General features: G+C 45.1%; 1 protein-coding gene across 2 annotated transcripts in view; it reads right to left on the reverse strand.

Annotated features, from left to right (window-relative positions):
• LOC146182912 (uncharacterized) overlaps positions 1-17,714 on the reverse strand; it is a 93,152-nt gene that overhangs the window by 40,514 nt on the left and 34,924 nt on the right. For both annotated transcript variants that reach the window (XM_084608971.1, XM_084608972.1), the window contains exon 4: positions 13,722-13,772. In XM_084608971.1, the coding sequence (XP_084465097.1) occupies positions 13,722-13,772 (51 nt within the window). The remainder of the gene's footprint in view (positions 1-13,721; positions 13,773-17,714) is intronic.

Consider the following 17,714-nt stretch of genomic DNA (forward strand, 5'->3'; position numbering starts at 1 on the left):
GATCACACAGTTCAAGAAAAGGCCATATGCCAAGTTGACGTCAGAGGACAGGAATAGAACAGCCGTTCTTCACGGGTAAAGTTGGCATGTCCTGTACCATCGGATGAAAGCTTAACTCTCTTTGACGGGGTTGCATCCACCTTGCCTCTTGGCTCCTTCAGTTTTCGGCGATCTTACTCAACTTCATCATCCTTATCTTCTCCCAAAGCTGTAGCTCTCTTGGGGATCTGATACAACCCTAGAAAGGATGGACGCTGCTGGTTTTTTGGTTTGTCTCATTCAGACAGAAGCTTACCAAAGGCTGCCACTGCTGCGGTAATCTGGTCAGGCACTTTCCCAGCGATAGCCACCGCGTTGGCACATGCTTCAAAATCTTCCTCACCTCTGTGTAGTACATTTCTTGAAATTCGATGAGCCTGTCTTTTCGCTTGGCACTCTTCTCGAGGAAGTAGATGTCCACGAGCACCTCCTCGAATTTTGCAGGTAAGCAGGCGGCTCCTTTCTCGGCCGCAAAATTGATGAGGTGACACGGGCAGCCAACGATTAGCAAGCTCTCATGAGCTTCTTTTAGCACAGCTGCCACGCCTCTCATTTTCCCAATCATAACGTTCGCGTTGTCAGCGCAAAATGCAATCCAGTTCTCCATGGGTACAACTTCGCTGTTATATCTGGATTTCTCTGAAGCATTTGATCGTGTATCCGACCAACGTCTTTTAGCCAAGCTTTCATGCTCGTGCCTTGATCCCCTTATATTAAATTCGATTCGCTGCTTTCTAACTGATCGCTCTCAATTCATTGTTATCGAAAATAACCATTCTCCCACAACAAAAGTCTTCTCTGATGTCCCGCAGGGCTAGGTGCTTTTATTTTTAATCTTCATAAACAATCATCCCTCCGACATTTCATCGACAATTCATCTTTTCGCAGATGACTGCATCCTGTACCACCGCATAACTTCCAATATTGATCAGGAATTGCTCCAAAGTGACCTAAACATAATCGAAAGCTGGTGTTCCACATGGCTAATGACGCTCAACGTAACAGAGTGCAAATTCATTCAGGTAACATGCAAACAAATTAACATAAACTACGCGCATTCTCTGAATTCAACCAACCTCACCCAAGTCGAATCATACCGGTATCTTGGAATCCATTTCACGAACAACCTCGCTGGTTCGACCACATCGTAAAGGTTGCTACTGATGCATTGAAAAAACTCAGCTTTATCAGACGTCACCTCAATTTTTCCCCTTATTCCATTCGCAGCCTAGCATACAAAACTTTCGTCCGTAGCAAACTAGAATTTGCAATCCCCAATTTGGAACTCACGTCAAGCCTACTTAATTAAAAGCCTAGAAGCAGTCCAAAACCGCACAGCCCGCTTTATTTCCTCCATTTATGACACCTGATCAAGCATTACCAGTATAAAACTATCTTTCAAGATTGAGCCTCTTGCGCAAAGGCATAAAATTGCCCGTTTATCATTATTTCATAAACTGTACTACAGTCGAACCCCACTACAATGAACGTCGCTTCAACGAAATTTTCGCTTCAACGAAATATTTCCAATTCCCCGTCAGCTTGCTATACAAAGTAATGGAACAAATTTCTCATCACAACGAATCATTTTTGGGGCGCGTTTCCGCTTCAACGAAATTTTTGCTATGCGAAGCTCGATTTAAAAATATATCTTACAATAAAACAAGCATATCGCCGCCCATCTATGTACTTCCATAGGCCCACGCTGCTTTGTTTCGCTAAACATTCGCTGGACCCAACTAATCCACTCACTGAAACGCACATGATCACCGCCATAGCTTGGTGTTGATGACAATCGGGCTGGCTGCCTTGCGACAAGGCGCGGGGGCAAGCTTCCGTTTTCTTCCAATCCAGAGCCGCAACCAATCCGTTGCCAAAGGACGCAGCAGCCTGGCAACAGCAGCGCGTTTGCCCTAGTTTTTTTCACTCGTGCTTGTGCTGCTAGTGCGCTGTAATGAATGCGAGCATGGCGACTTCATCTAGAAAGCGGAAGTTCCTCTCGCTTGAAGAGAAGGCACGGATTATCAGCGCGGCATCCAGCGGCAGGAAAAAGGGAGATGTTGCAGCGGACTTCGGCATCTCACAGAGCACGCTGTCAACGATCTTGAAGTCGAAAGACGCGATAGCGCAAGCTCTTTCTTCGGGGACATCCGCGAAGCGGAAAAAGCTGACGCAAGCGGCTCACGAGGACCTTGAGAAGGCTCTCTACACGTGGTTCCTCGACGTGCGCGCAAAGAAGATGCCGGTCAGCGGAAACATGCTGCAGCAAAAGGCGCTTGGCTATGCCTGTATGCTGGGCATCAATGATTTCAAAGCCAGCTCAGGGTGGCTGACCCGTTTTAAGGCCAGGCATGAAATCGTCGCTAAAGTGCTGTGTGGCGAGTCCGCCTCATCAGACGCCGACGCTGCATCTGCTTGGGCATCAGCTACTGTGCCGGAATTAATGGAGAAATATGCCACATCAGACATATACAATGCCGATGAAACGGGACTTTTCTTCAAGCTCCTCCCCTCCAAGACGCTTCACATGAAGGGCCAGCCATGTGAAGCAGAAGAAGCTTACCGACTTCTTTGGAAATAAATGATGTTTTGGCACTATGTGGTCCAACCTCACAGTGTTTTTGGGCTGTTTTCGCCTCAACGAAATTTCGCTTTAACGAAATTTTTCGCGCGCCCCGTCAGTTTCGTTGTAGCGAGGTTCAACTGTATTGTTTTCCTCCACTTCCAGACTCCCTTTTGCTCCCTCCAATCCGAACATTGCGCCATCTTTTCAACTCTATGAGCAATTTAAGACTCCATGGCTGCTTAATCACAATTAACAAGTCATTCCTGCCGCTTGTCATTGAAGAATGGAATTCATTACCCGAATGTATTGTAATTGAACGAGATGCTTCTAAAATCCGGCAAATGCTGTCTTTACACTTACAATCCTAATGTGGTAACTGTTGCCTTTCCGTTTTGTCAATGTATAATTAACTGTACCTGTCTGTTTGATTGATACACGTGCATTTTTTTTCCCCTTTGCATTGAAGCCTGCCTTACATCGATTGTTTCAACTATTTTGTTTGCTTTGACTTCAAATATCTTAAATCTATGTCTCCCCCCCCCCCTTATGTAATACCCCTCTTAGGGTCTTTAAGGGGTCAATAAATAATGATGATGGCTTGAGCGCATCTAGAACGAGGTTCCCAATTTTCCGCCCGATGGCCTCACCATGGAGTTCTTGCAAACAAAGCAATCGGCTTTCGACATGCTGCGATTCCTCTACGTAGTAAGTTGCCACGATGGAATACATTTGCGACGTGCTATCGTTGCTTCCCTCCGCAGCGATTCCGAAAGCACGGCGTTTCAGAGACTCCAGTATTGAGCTTTTGGCTTCCGCAGCCATTTCCCAAACGATGGCAGTTGCTTTGGTACGTCCACATCCATAGCGCTTTGCGTCGTCACATTTCGGGAAAATTTTCAGAAATAAAAGTCCCGCGTGATCACTCACGCTTAAGGAGGGAGGCTACCCTTGAACACCAACTTTTTTATTTCTTGAGGTATTTGAATGAAATTTTCAGGGTATGATCATAGTACACAGATTTGAAGAACTACCAAGTTTCATGGAGCTGGGCTCATCGGTTCTCAAGTTAGAGGAATATATCAAGATAGTTTACATAGGTCCCTAGGGGCGGGCCTGGAGAATTTGCAAAATGTGCTAGCAGTGTGAAATTTGTTATGGTCATTCCTGGACAGTTTCCCCAGGGCAAGACAATTCCCTTTTTCCAAATTTCCTCTCTGAAAAATTTTTGTACAGCCCCAAATTTAGTGTTAAAATTTACACCTGACTTAACGATATTTTAATTGACTGCCCCTAATTACACATAAAATATTTTGAAAAAAAAAAACGAATTGTCTTGCCCTGAGAAATTTACTTAGGTATGTAACAAAAAAAAACTCATGAAAATCCAATAAGCGGTTCTTGAGCTATGACTTTCCCTAGCAGCCACACCGTGCAAAACATTGATTCTGAGAAAACGGCTCTCAAAGGTTGAAAGAACAATAACTTTTTGTTTCTCAAGTTATCATGATGAAATTTTCAAGACAGGCTCAGGACATTAACAAATGAAAAAACCACCAAGTTTCAAAGAATTGTGCATGCTAGTTCTCAAGTTACAGAAACATATCAAACTGGTTCGAATAGGTCCTTTATATCAAGCCTGGAGAAATTGCGAAAGGCACTGGCATTGTGCAATTTGTCATGCTGATTCCTAGATAGGTTGCTGAGGGCAAGACAAGGCCCTTTTTCTAAATTTTCTTGCTGAAAAATAGCATAGAACTGGATTTTTTGTTATCAATTAGACCTATGTTGATTAACCAAATTAATTATGACAAATTCCAGACATAATATTTTGAATACATGGGCTTGCCTTGCCCTCAAAAATTTATTCAGGTACAGTCGAGCCCACTTATAACGGCCCCACTTAAGACGAACACTCGCAATCATCACGAACAAGTCCGGTGCGACCGTCAAAATATACATTAGGGCTGTGGCGCTCCGTCGATCTCGGCTACAGCGAACGCCTTAGTGCCGCGGACCACTTTCCACATGCTGAGATCCGTCGATCCTGTGCTCTGCAAGCCGCGACAATCGGCATTCCCGATTCCCCTGCGGCATTTCGCCCTAGCATGATGGGCGGCGCAGACGAAGCAAGTGGTTTCTCGATTTATCTCTTGCGGCATCTCGCCGGAGGAACGAGGAGCGGCCCAAACGCGCCAAGCGACATCCAGGGTTATCGTCCGCGGCATAAGCGCCGAAACGAAAAAAAAAAAAAGCTAGCCAAGTCTGCACTGAATGCGTGTCGCATCTCGAGGCATCGTGAGCGACCACGCAAAGAGCCGTAGCAGACGACGCGGGGAGGTAGCCGGCGGAGACCAACGCGTAAGCGGCCGCAGCAGCCAATAGTAGTCGCTTGATCCCCCGCGTTCTCGCGGAGCGCGCGCTTTGCCCAATCGCAGCCTTGAATTCGAGCGCGGGAAACTTGAAAGCCGCCACGAGGCTCCCAATCGGAAGCAAGCCACGCCTCGACCACGCCGCCGTCGCCACCGCCGAGGGTGGCAGAAGAAAGCGCAAGAATTCACAAACAAAACAAGACCAAGATGGCGGCGCTCAGTTCGGCGGGAGAGGAATGGCGCGCGCGCGAAGTTTGGGAATTTTCGGCGCTTGCTCGCTGCTCCGCGGCTGCCGCCGCTTGTTAAATAATTAATTTCGAGTATTTCTACGGCGAGTTGGGCATTGATAATTACAGAAATGGTAGTTTATAAGACATACTACCGGAATATATAATCTTCCAAAAATCGACTGTTTCGCGATTTTTCGGTTTTCAAAGGTCGTGTCCCCCCTTAACGCCAGGTTGTGTTCGACAAGAAATCCCGTGAACAGGCACTCTGCACAATCACACTGTGTTCGCTATTGTTTTGGAAGAAACTGCGGATGGTGCCCTGCCCTTCTGCAGCACAAACATAATTCTTATGCTTTTGTGAAGCGATGTGTACCTTGGATGTCGTTCTTGCCACCGTGCGCAACGCTCACATCACAGGCGCACATGGTACAGAGTCCATATTTGTCACCCTTTCGTGAACTGTCAAATCACAGAAACTCCGTTGTGTACGATTTCTGAAATACTTCTAAGTACTTGGTTTTCAAAAGCACCATCGATTGTTCCAACCCGGGCAAACACAAATGTAGCTCAGCGTTCTGCACTCCACTCTTCACTCGACGACCTTAGCAAGCCAACTGAAGCCTAGCACGGCTAGCGTACCCACGACCCACGATCATACAGTAAAAGCTCGTTAATTCGAACCGCAAAGGGACGCCATCTCAGTTCGAATTAAACGAAGTTCGAACTAACGAAAGCAATGAAGAAAAACAAGACACCGCGACCAGGAAGCAGCAGGGCATGGCGCCAGTTCAATTTAATGTTTGAAAAAATCCGTAATTGTGGTCTGCATTTTTTCTTTGAAGGCAACAGCAAGCACTTTTTGCTCTAAAGAGCGAATGTTGCGGAAGGCTTCCTCTTCGCTTTCTTGAAAACTGAAGAACAGGCGGGCGGCATTAAGTCCGGCCATGACTTCCGCAGCGGAGGGCCGCACCGGTGCCTCGTCGTCTTCCTCGTCGTCGTCACTGGCAGCGACAGGCTCTCTGTTTTTAACTTGGGAAATGATGTCCTCATCTGTGGTCACACCACAGACAACTGCGCTCGCATCCACGTTTACGTAGTCGGCAAAGGAAACGTCTTTCAGAACGTTCGACATGGGAGCGGTGATGCTAGTGACGCAGTCTCCGTGCGCAGGTGGCTCGTCCACGTGCTCGCCTTGCGTGGTGAAGCCACAGTGGCGATAGCAATTGGCGATTGTAGCCCCTGTCACTTGTTCCCAAGCACGCACAAGCATATGCAGTGCACTCAAGAGCGTCACTTCGTAATTCTGGCATAGAATAATTCTTTCTAGCATGTGGCGCCGATAAAATGTCTTCAAATTTTTTATAATGCCCTGGTCCATGGGCTGCAGCACTGCCGTTGTGTTGGCTGGAAGAAAGGCCAACTCAACGGCATTCGTTTGAACTTCAATCTTGTGCGCAGAGCAGTTATTGACAAGAAGAAGGATTTTGCGGCCACAGCGCTCGAACTTCTTGTCTACCTTCATGAGCCACTGCTTAAACAACTCTCCAGTAATCCAAGCCTTCCTGTTTGCCGCGTAGTCTGTTGGGAGAGACCTGATGTTCTTGAAGCAGCGAGGATTGCTCGACTTTCCTACCACGAACAGCGGTAGCTTTTCACTTCCGGTCATATTTACCGCAACCATCACCGTCACCCGCTCTTTGCTTCGTTTACCCCCCGTACACTTGTCATCTTTGTACGTGATCGTTTTGGCGGGCAGTAACTTGAAAAATAAGCCTGTCTCGTCAGCATTAAAAATGTCCTGCGGAGAGTACTTCCGTAGGTAGCCTTATAGGACCTCGGAGCGCCAACTTTCACGTTTCCAAGTTAACAGCCTTCATCTCCCCTGACACCGCACGAAACACAAGGTCGTACCTTTCACGGAAGCAGTGCAGCCACCCATCTGAAGCTGCGAAGTCGTCGTAGCCCAGCCGCAGGGCGAAGTCCGCTGCCTTCGCCAATATGACGGGGCCACTCAGCGGTATGTCCTGAGCTCGCATCTCCTTAATCCAGAGGAGAAGCGCTTTTTCGAGGTCGGGGTACTTTGCCAGCCGCATCCTCTTCCTTTCGCTGGCAACTTCTGCCTCTAAGGCGTCTTCAATCGCCCTCTTATTTTTTATGTAAGTGGACAGCGTGCTCTTCGGCATTCCATGCTTCTTGGCGATTTCTTGTTTCGACAAGACTCCGGTGTCCACTTCCCGTAAGATGTCGCATTTATCCTTCAGTGTTTTGGCGCGGTATTTACCGCGGGCGCACGCCATTCTGAAACCGCACGTCAGCACAGTGAAGCACACCACCGAGGCCTAACTTTTCAAGCGATCCGCACAGCAAAGGTCGTAAGCGCGCCGAAAACCAGAAAACTCGAGGCTGCCGAAAGCGGCCGAGACCACCGCGAGTTCAGGACAAAGACGTTGACGAAGGCTCCTCCTATTCGTTCAATTCTCGAGTGCTAGCGGAGCTGCGATGTACTGGATTCGCTGTATTTTTTGTGCTGGTTGCGCCATCCATCAGTTAACAACTGCAGCTATACGACAAGATTCTTAGGCCTCTGAGATCGGCGGCTCAAAATCCGAGCCGGAAACCGCAGTTCTCGGAGGTAGAGAGAGGGCGTAGCTGTTGCCAAAGCTGCCACCCCTTGCGCTCCAGCCTCTGCGCCGGTAGCTGGCATCGGTTTTACCCGCTTTTACCTTCTCTCCTCGCTACAGAATAGGTATTCAGGATCTCGCTACAGAATAGGTATTCAGCTCTAACTGAGGATGGCAACATTACCGTTGAGGCAAGGAACAATAATTTCAGAGATATCATTACTGAGTGCGCGGTAGAAGTAGGCGGTAGGACAGTTAGAGAGGATACCGGTAAGCTGTCTAAGGACACGAAAGATTTGATTAAGAAACGCCAGAGAATGAAAGCTTCCAATCCAACAGACCGGATCGAATTGGACGAGATATCAAAGCTAATCAATACGCGCAAGGTGGCCGATATAAGGAAGTATAACATGGAGAAAATTGAGCATGCTGTAAAGAACGAGGGAAGCCTTAAAGAAGAAATTGGGCATAGGCAAAAACCAGATGTATGCGATAAGGGACAAGGCGGGCAACGTCATCACGATTATGGATAAGATAGTCAAAGTTGCCGAGGAGTTCTATACAAATCTCTACAATAGCCAAAGTAGTCAGGACCGTAATGAGATTGGCGGTAGGGAAAAACATTCAGACGTTCCACCAGTGACGAAGGACGAGGTCAAGAAAGCATTAGAAACTATGAAAAGGGGGAAATCAGCTGGAGAGGATCAGATAACTACGGATTTGCTGAAGGACAGGGGGATATCGTGTTAGAAAAACTGGCCACCTTGTATACGCAGTGCCTGGTGTCATCGACGGTACCGGAACCATGGAAGAATGCAAACATTATCCTCATTCATAAGAAAGGGGACTCTAAGGACCTTAAAAATTACAGACCGATCAGCTTACTGTCTGTTACGTATAGGGTATTTACTAAAGTACTCGCTAATAGAATCAGGACAACCTTAGACTTCAATCAAGCAAAGGATCAAGCAGGGTTTCGGAAACGGTACTCTACTATCGATCATATCCATACCATCAATCAGGTGATAGAAAAATGCTCGGAATATAACCAGCCCTTATACATAGCATTCATTGATTACGAAAAAGCATTTGACTCAGTTGAAACCTCGGCGGTGATGCAGGCATTGCGAAATCAGGGGGTAGACGAGCCGTACGTGAAAGTGCTGGAAGATATATACAGTGGCTGCACAGCAACCATAGTTCTGCATAAGGAAAGTAACAAAATTCCCATAAAGAAAGGTGTTAGGCAAGGAGACACAATCTCCCCAGTACTATTCACAGCTTGCTTAGAGGAAGTATTCAGAGACTTGGAATGGGAGCAGTTAGGGATAAGGGTAGATGGAGAATACCTCAGTAATCTGCGATTTGCTGATGACATTGCCTTGCTAAGCAACTCGGGAGATGAACTACAAATAATGATTGATGACCTAGACAGGAAAAGTAGAAAGGTAGGCTTGAAAATCAATATGCAGAAGACTAAGGTAATGTTCAACAGCCTCGGGAAGGAACAGCAGTTTACTTTAGGTAGCGAAGTACTGGAAGTAGTAGGCGAATATGTCTACTTAGGACAGGTAGTAACCGCAGATCCGGACCATGAAAAGGAAATAACAAGAAGAATAAGATTGGGATGGAGCGCATTTGGCAAGCACTCGCAGATTATGTCTAGCAGCTTACCGGTATCGCTAAAGAGGAAAGTATATAACAGTTGCATCTTACCTGTACTCACCTATGGGGCTGAAACGTGGAGGCTAACCAAGAGAGTTCTACTTAAGTTGAGGACAACCCAGAGGGCTATGGAACGAAAAATGGTAGGGGTAACATTAAGAGACAGGAAGCGTGCAGATTGGGTCAGAGAAATAACTCAAGTTACCGACATTCTAGTGGAAATTAAAAAGAAGAAATGGACATGGGCAGGACATGTAGTGCGAAGAGAGGATAACCGATGGTCGCTTAGGGTAACAAACTGGATTCCAAGGGAAGGTAAGCGCAGCAGGGGGCGGCAGAAAGATAGGTGGGCGGATGAGATTAAGAAGTTCGCAGGGGTCAAGTGGATGCAGCTAGCACAGGACCGGGTTAAGTGGAGAAATATGGGAGAGGCCTTCGCCCTGCAGTGGGTATAGTCAGGCTGATGATGATGATGATGACCTTCTCTCCCCATTTTGGAGGCAACTCAGCCGCTGCAGCCTCGCGACAAGGCCTGCTCTGGCCATGTGCCAGGCGGCACGCCGCCCAGGCGCGGCGGCGCATAGTTCGAATTAACTGTGGCAGAACCAACTCACGTTCGAATTAACGGGCTTTTTTATACATGGACTTCTATGGAGCTAGGCCGGACCAAGTAGTACGGTTCGAATTATCCCAAAATTCGAATTACTGAAGTTTGAATTAACGAGCTTTTACTGTATAATGAATGGATTGCTAAATATGCGAGCCAGCCCAAGACGAGCCGATCCAGAAAATCCAATATGGCAGTGCCCGTCGGTTGCTCACATTCGTGGTGGTCCCGGCAGCAGCTACCTCGACTCAAGGTGCATGCTGGCTACTAACTGCTCCCGCGCTGCTTTATAATACGACATTATCAGATTATAGTTTGGTTATAACGAAAAAAAAAATATGAAAAAAAAAAAAACGCTGGGTAATGGCGGCGCGGCCACGTTTTGGGAGATTTGAGGTTGCGTCCGTACAATCGGGAGTAATCAAAATTCGGGAGACTCCAGGACATTTCGGGAGAGTTGGCAGGTATGTAACAGGGGTACAATTAAAACAATCCACGCGCACCCTCTAATAAAAGAAGTCTCGCAGTCTCACTGCACAGGCAGTTTCACATCCCCACGCACCTCCGCCCCTTTATTAGCTTAGAAATTAGGAATCAAGAAATTAGAGATTAGAAATCAGAGAAAAACTAGTTATGGGGGGCGCCCCCTCTTAAAACGTTTTTTCTTATTTATGGGTGGATCTGTTTGAAACTTGCACGGTTAATATATTTTTGCATGCTGACTTCAATTATCTGATTAGTTTTCTTGTAGATGAAAACGTTTTCAAAATATTACCTAATTCATGTTCATTTGGAGGTGAGTTAATTACTAAACACTCTATGGCACGATGAGAATAGACCTGCCAGAGTGATCTAGAAGGATCATAGAGTGCCACTAGCCATGAATTATGAATAAAGCCCAAGTTCGCACCTAAAATTGATAATTATTTCTGTAAATGTTGCCGCATAATAACTGTACATATTTTAGTCCTATTGCACTGTCCAAGAGATTTTTCTAACGAGACACTAATAAGAGCTGCAGCACCAAATAGTTTAATAATCTCTCCTCCAAAATTGCAGTATTGAGAAAATGAAGAAAAACATTTCACAGTATGTAGGTGTAAATTGTGTCAATGACTGATATGACAACAAGATCAGAAACAAGTGGAATGTGATCTAAAGCAAAAATTAATGGTCTATGCCAATTTGAGCCAAAGTTATGCAATAGCAAATGTTTGAAAGGAAAGGTCCATTTGGGTGCCCAAGACAAGACAACCTTCTCAGTACATTTTCCTTTGTGGTCACTGCATTTACCTCGGTTTCATGAGAGTGGCAGGATTCCCTTTCTAAAAAAAAATAAATAAAATTATAGCAATAGCAAGAACAGGACCTGAGATATTGATCTCCTCCAAAATTGCAGCACCCTCAAAGATGCTGTTTTTGAGAAAAGGAAAAACATTTCAGAACATGTAGATTTAATTTATGACAAGGTCTGACATATCAGTATGATCAGAAATGGTTGGAAAGTAAATTAAAGCAAACATTAATGTTCTATGACAGTTTTAGTCAACGTTACACCATGAAAAAAAAAAAAAACTCAAAGGCGGTCCATTTTGGTGCCAAAACAATCTCTTCAGTAAATCTTCCCCTACGGTTATTACATTTACCTTGGTGTCAAAAGATACACGAGGTTAGCTTTCTAGCAAAAGAAAATAACTAGCAAGAGCAGGACCAAAAATATTGATCTGGTGACTGTCCAAAATTCAATTTTGAGAAAGTGGCGAAAAAACGTTTTGGGCATATTTTTGAATTACCACGGCTAACAGCAACTCGATGAAATGAGTTATGACTGGCTTTTGGAGTGAATGCACCATTTTCCATCGAGATAATTGCCCCTGCAACTCGGACGTAAATTTATTTTGACAAAGTTTGCCATTCTGCACGCCGGGCCACTGATTTTTCTGAGTGTTCGATCTTTCGCGCCCGTGAAGGCTGCTTAGATATCACTTTTTCATCAGCATCGTCATGATCACGATGTTCGCACGCGGCAGGAATCTCCTCCGGAAATCGTTCGCTCTCCTATCTGTTGTGCCGAGCACCATCGGCTGCGCCCTTATCGGCCCATCAGCGCTGATTGCTGATAACAGGATGCCGCATCACCGGCGCGCCTCTTTTCTCTACCTTTTTTCGGTTTTTGGGCTAGTACGACGCTCGAACCTAAATTTTCCCGGTTTTACGCCATGGTCGTGACGACAAAACATCGCCAAACAAGCTAGGCCTAACTACACGACCTTTTCAAAATGGCGCCAAGCCGCAAGCAGTAGACGCCGGCAGCCAACCAAAAGTGGTCGTTTGGGTCACATGCTTTAAGAGCCCAATAGCAGCACGTTTCGCGCAAATTTGTCCCTTTGTTTTCCGCTTCGGGTGTTCGCTCGCGGACACCGATCGTGGCATGGCAATAGCCTGAATTGCGATCTTTCGAACAAGACCAAAATGATGCCAGTGGAGCACCCATTTCTCGATCTGCGGCCGATAAAAACACGACGCGATTTGACCTCAATTTAAAGGGGAAAACATTCAGATTTGCAACTTTGGAGAGCTGTAACGTGCGAAATAGGCGGTATTTTTCACCCTGAACTTGCAGATAGTTACGGAAACGTCTCGGGACCGCGAAAATGAGGCAATAAAGAAATAGATTTTTAGACAGATTTTCGGCCGCAAAGAGCCGTGTCCCCCCTTAAGCTATCAATTCGCACATTCTAAAATAGTGAAAAGGTTTGGTTTGGTTTGGTTTGTGGCGTTTAACGTCCCAAAGCGACTCAGGCTATAAGAGACGCCGTAGTGGAGGACTCCAGAAATTCCGACCACCTGGGGTTCTTTAACGTGCACTGACATCGTACAGCCCACGGGCACCTTGTCTTCGCCTCCATCGAAAAGCAGTCGCCGAGGCCGAGATTCGATTCCGCACCCTTGGGAACAGTAGTCGAGCGCCGTAACCAGTGCTCCACCCGGGCGGGGTAAAATAGTAACAAGAAGGCTACCATATAATGGTTTATCACAATGTGTAAAAAAATGTTTTCATCAAATAGAGTGCAGCCTCACGAGACAAGCTGATAGGCTAAGGACGAGTGGATACAATGAGGCACTTTTAACTTCAGTTGCAGAAAAGCATCCACAGATTTTGAATGACATCAAAAGGATCTGGAAAAGGAATTCAGGGCAAGCTAGTAATGTGGTCGTCATTCCGTATGTACACAATGTATCCTATGCTTTAAAGAAAGCAGCTAGTAGGTGTGACGTTCACCTCGTGTTCACTGCTCCGAAAAAGTCAATGAGCCTATGCCATAAAATGAGTAAAGATCGCAAAGACTGATCCATCAACACATGCGAAACTGCTCACAAAGAAAGACTTGTTGAATATGATACTGGAATTGTTTATACCATTCTGTTGTCGTGTGGAATGAGTTATATAGGCTAAACCAGTAGGCGTTTCAACACGGGGTTAAAGGAACAGTGTAATAATATAGGTAAAATCACTAACCCTCGAAACCTTGCACCCCATTGCGTAAAACACAAATGCAAGCCAGAATTTAAAGGTTGCAAAAAAAGAAAATATAAATATATACAAAGGCATCAGTTCTTTACCTTGGGCTTGAAGGTCTCGCTCTGCACTGCCTTCAGTCTTGAATGTGCTTCCTGCGGTTAAAAAAAAGTTAACAAGAACAAGAGATGTAGGCAGCTTCTGCACAATCGACGAAAAGGACTGCTGCAGCACTGACGTGATAAAAAAAAAAAAAGAGGAAGTGTCTTTTAATACACCAGTGCTTTTGCAATAGAAAACAAAGGAGCATCTGCCTGAAATTTGCTAGAACTGATAAATGCCCAAGGCTTTTCCCCGATAAGGAAATTGTGTGGCATGGGTACAAAATTGTTCCTTTGGACTTCAAAGGAGTGAAAACAAAATGCGTCGATTATGTCTAAAAAATTGAACTCGAGCATTACATAAAAATCATTCAAGTAAGAGCATAATCGAGAGAGCACCAGCGCCAATAAGAATCTTTGTTTAGGGTGAAAACAGCACTACAACAGGAGCCACTGCTCAGCAATTCTAACAACACGGTCCACCTGCCAACTCTATTCAACGACCCGACCTTTGAGCCTGTGCTCCTACCACCTTACAAGCTTCATTAGGTAATGAAAAAGATGAGTCTTATCCCAACTTTCATGTTAATCAAAACGCTCAAACTCTTTACGGCTGACGGGATTTTTTATTGGCTCTAAAGGCACAGCTCACAATTAGTGGTGCTAACACTGCGACTGGCTGGTGACTGAATTCATAGTCTGCCACACGAATTGTGTCTGAAATGCAAGCATGTGAAAAGGTGTCTGCAACTTTTATAGGTATTTACAAGATCCGGAGCATATAAAGGCAAATAGAAGGATTAGAATGCTTGTGCATTTTGCGCTTACTCCCGATTCAATGCTGCCAAATGCAAATTCAAAGGCATTTATTTTTATTTTGTTTCATTCTTCTAGTCAACCCGATGAAATCTCTGAACGAAACCCTAAATTCAGCACACGCTAATAAAGTCTAATGAACTTCCTCTTCACTGAAAGGCTTGCAAACTGTCTGTCACATTCCCTTTGAATTGTAGATATCCTATTGGAACGCACCCCACTTCCCTATGAGTGCACTACCAACCTACATTCTGCTCATAAGAGATAGTTATGATAGAAATTTTATTACAAACCAACCTGGTGAGACACAGAGGCTAAGAGGACATGTCACATAAGAAATTGCGCAATGAACGAAGGCAGCCTGCTTTTGCCTCACTATCTTTAATTTCTCAACACCTGCAACTTCAGGCTTAAAGGGGCTAATCGTCAAATTCATAAGCGTACCTCGATTCTTCTACTCCAAACAGCTGTCGAGGACTATTCCAGGATTTCGGAAACCCAAACCCACTTGAATCGCCCTTCAAGTGGAAGAAAAACAATAGGATTTCCTCCACTCACCAAGGATAATGCCACAAATAAAGCTATGTTGCCCATTCACACTCCAGTTTGGGTTTCAAGCGCCCAGTTATGTTTTTTTACAAAAGTGTGCAGTGACACAATGAAATGCATCAAACTGCTCATAAAGTACACAAGTGCCTTGTTTATTCTGTTTTTGACAGCGCCATTTTGCTAAAGCAGTTTTCTCTTGTCCAGTACTACAGCAGAAGTGCCATCCTGCTTCAATTTTTTTCCCTGCTGCAACCCTTCTTTAACGTCACAAACCTTGCACACAAACAAAATTAAAGCCTTGTTTAGCCAACCTGAAACAGATTTTGAAGCGAAACCTTCACTACGCCAGGTAGTTCGAGCCATCAGGTATGCACGGTTTTCACCTTGAAGGAGATTTAGAGGTCAAACTTCTGTGTTAAAGGGACTCTAAAGAAAAAAATGAAGTTGGCTTGCATCGATCGATAGAATGCCAGATCCTGGTTACAAAAAAGCCATTCTTACTGAAAACAAAGCTCTTATAAGGTAGTAAAGAGAAAGAACAGGAATACAGGTATCGCCACCACAGCTGAAATGGCAGAGGCCCGCAACTACAAATCACGTGACGAGCAAGAGATCCCGGAGGCTGACAAATGCGAATTACGTTGACCGTTTGAATGCGGTAGTAGGTTTTGTCTCGAATATGATAAAATGCTTTTATCACATGTAAACGATGATGAAAAGACAACGTAAATGTTGCAAGGCAAATATAAAAATATACTTGGCGGCGCTACCAATGTCCACTTCAGTTTCGGTTATGTTCCGGCTCAGGCACTTCGTGAGTGCTCGGATAGTTCGGTTTGGGCCTGCAGAAGCTCAGAGCCAACATTACTAGAGCAAATTCAGTTTCACAGCTCCCCATACCGCCCAGTGGAGGAGTGTGTCCCAGGTGGTGGTCGCGGGAACTAGCGGCGCTGCAGTCAACTCTTGCTCCTTGCTGGGCGCGTCGTCTGCTACATCCGGCACAAAAGCATGGAGCGGCCAGCACACACATAGCTTTTCCGTGCTGCCATTCAACTGTACATGGCTGCAGTATAATTATAACTACAATATGACAGCTTTGGCTTCAACGCGACGCATTACCTTGGAGAACACGTTTGTGTTATGTGAAATTCACTTCTTAATGCTGTGAAACAATTGTGGGCACCATCGGCTTGCTCACAAGCACTGTTTTTTGCTTTACTTCCTGGCCTGTGTTTTGTAGTACATTCTTTCAGGTCATAGATCCTGTCATGCAAACAAATTATTAAAATTTTCAGTGCACAGGAGCACTCAAACCTTAAAAGGTAATGTAGTGGGTGTCACGTTTACTACTGCGTTACGCGGATTGCCTCCATTACACACAGAAATCTGCTAGCCTGGGCAGCCTGTTCATGCTGTGTGTGCATGATGTCTAGCTACTCGTGTCAAACGATATAGTGAACAAAAATTCCGAATAAACGGCCTCTATCGTCGCCTAATCAGGAGGAGGAGATATGGCGTGGACCATAGCTCCGGATAGGCTCTCTCGCGCTCCCGTATATAGCAGTGTAAAACAAAAATTATTCCTTTGTCTAAAACGTCAGATGTGGAGTTATTTAATGAGTTTACTAAAAGGGAATCAGTGAGAATAGGCATGTGCACTGCGAAAGAAAATGATTGAACAAGCGCATGAGTCTATTAAAAAAACATATTGCAAGTAATCAAGTCGCGCCCTTGTGAGATTCCCCCCCCCCCCCCCCCCTTCACACACACAGGAAAAAAAAAAAGTGAAACTGCATAATTTCACTGCTTGTCGGGGAAGTTAGTGCAATTTCAAACTAGTACTGGACTGCAGTATTAGCATAATAAGGTATCTACAGCCCCGTAAAGGACATTAGAAGTGAATTTAAGTTATTTATTAGCGCAACAAGAAAAAATGAGCAAATATGCTATGTTGTCAACAAAACTAATGTCGAATGCTAATGAAATGCAGCAAACAACCAGATCTTGACTTCATCAACACAGACAAGCATTGCAAGGTTACAAGCAATTAAGAGGAGAATATTATACTTCTTTTGGAAAATATTTGAGTGGGCAGCTTAATCCTTTCCTTGTGTCTAGTGGGAAATGAGCGTTAGCGTTCCTAACTTCCCCTGACCATCTTTTTTTTTTTTTTTTGCATATGTGATTTTGTATTGCTTCAACAGCAAAAACTATATTTGCAGCGAATTCACTTCAATGCATGCATTAAGCTTAGAACTCATATGCTTGGTTGGTAGCATATCTTGAGCTCATTCAGAAGCTTATGTTTTTGTGCTTGCCCACCTCACAAAAATGCAGTTGCGAAGCTGTTCGACATATCGTACGTCAGTCCAGGCAGGAGCCAGACGTACCAGCCATTGCAAGTCTGGAAAGCCTAGCTTGTAGATGCCGATCTAGATCCTCTTCTGAGCTTTTAGATGCTTGTATTTTAACGACAAACACCTTGAAAAACCGTGAAGATGCGATAAGCCACAATCCCATCCCTCCTAACTCCCTAATTACCCAAACAGTAGCAGAGAGTCATCCCTTCAATCAAATAACGGCTTTATTCATTCGTTATCTTTTTCCTTTTTCTTGTCAGCTGCCGAAGCC

The sequence above is a fragment of the Amblyomma maculatum genome, chromosome 7 (genome assembly GCF_055883805.1).
Source record: "Amblyomma maculatum isolate TAMU_Amacu chromosome 7, ASM5588380v1, whole genome shotgun sequence".
NCBI classification, from domain to species: Eukaryota; Metazoa; Arthropoda; class Arachnida; order Ixodida; family Ixodidae; genus Amblyomma; species Amblyomma maculatum.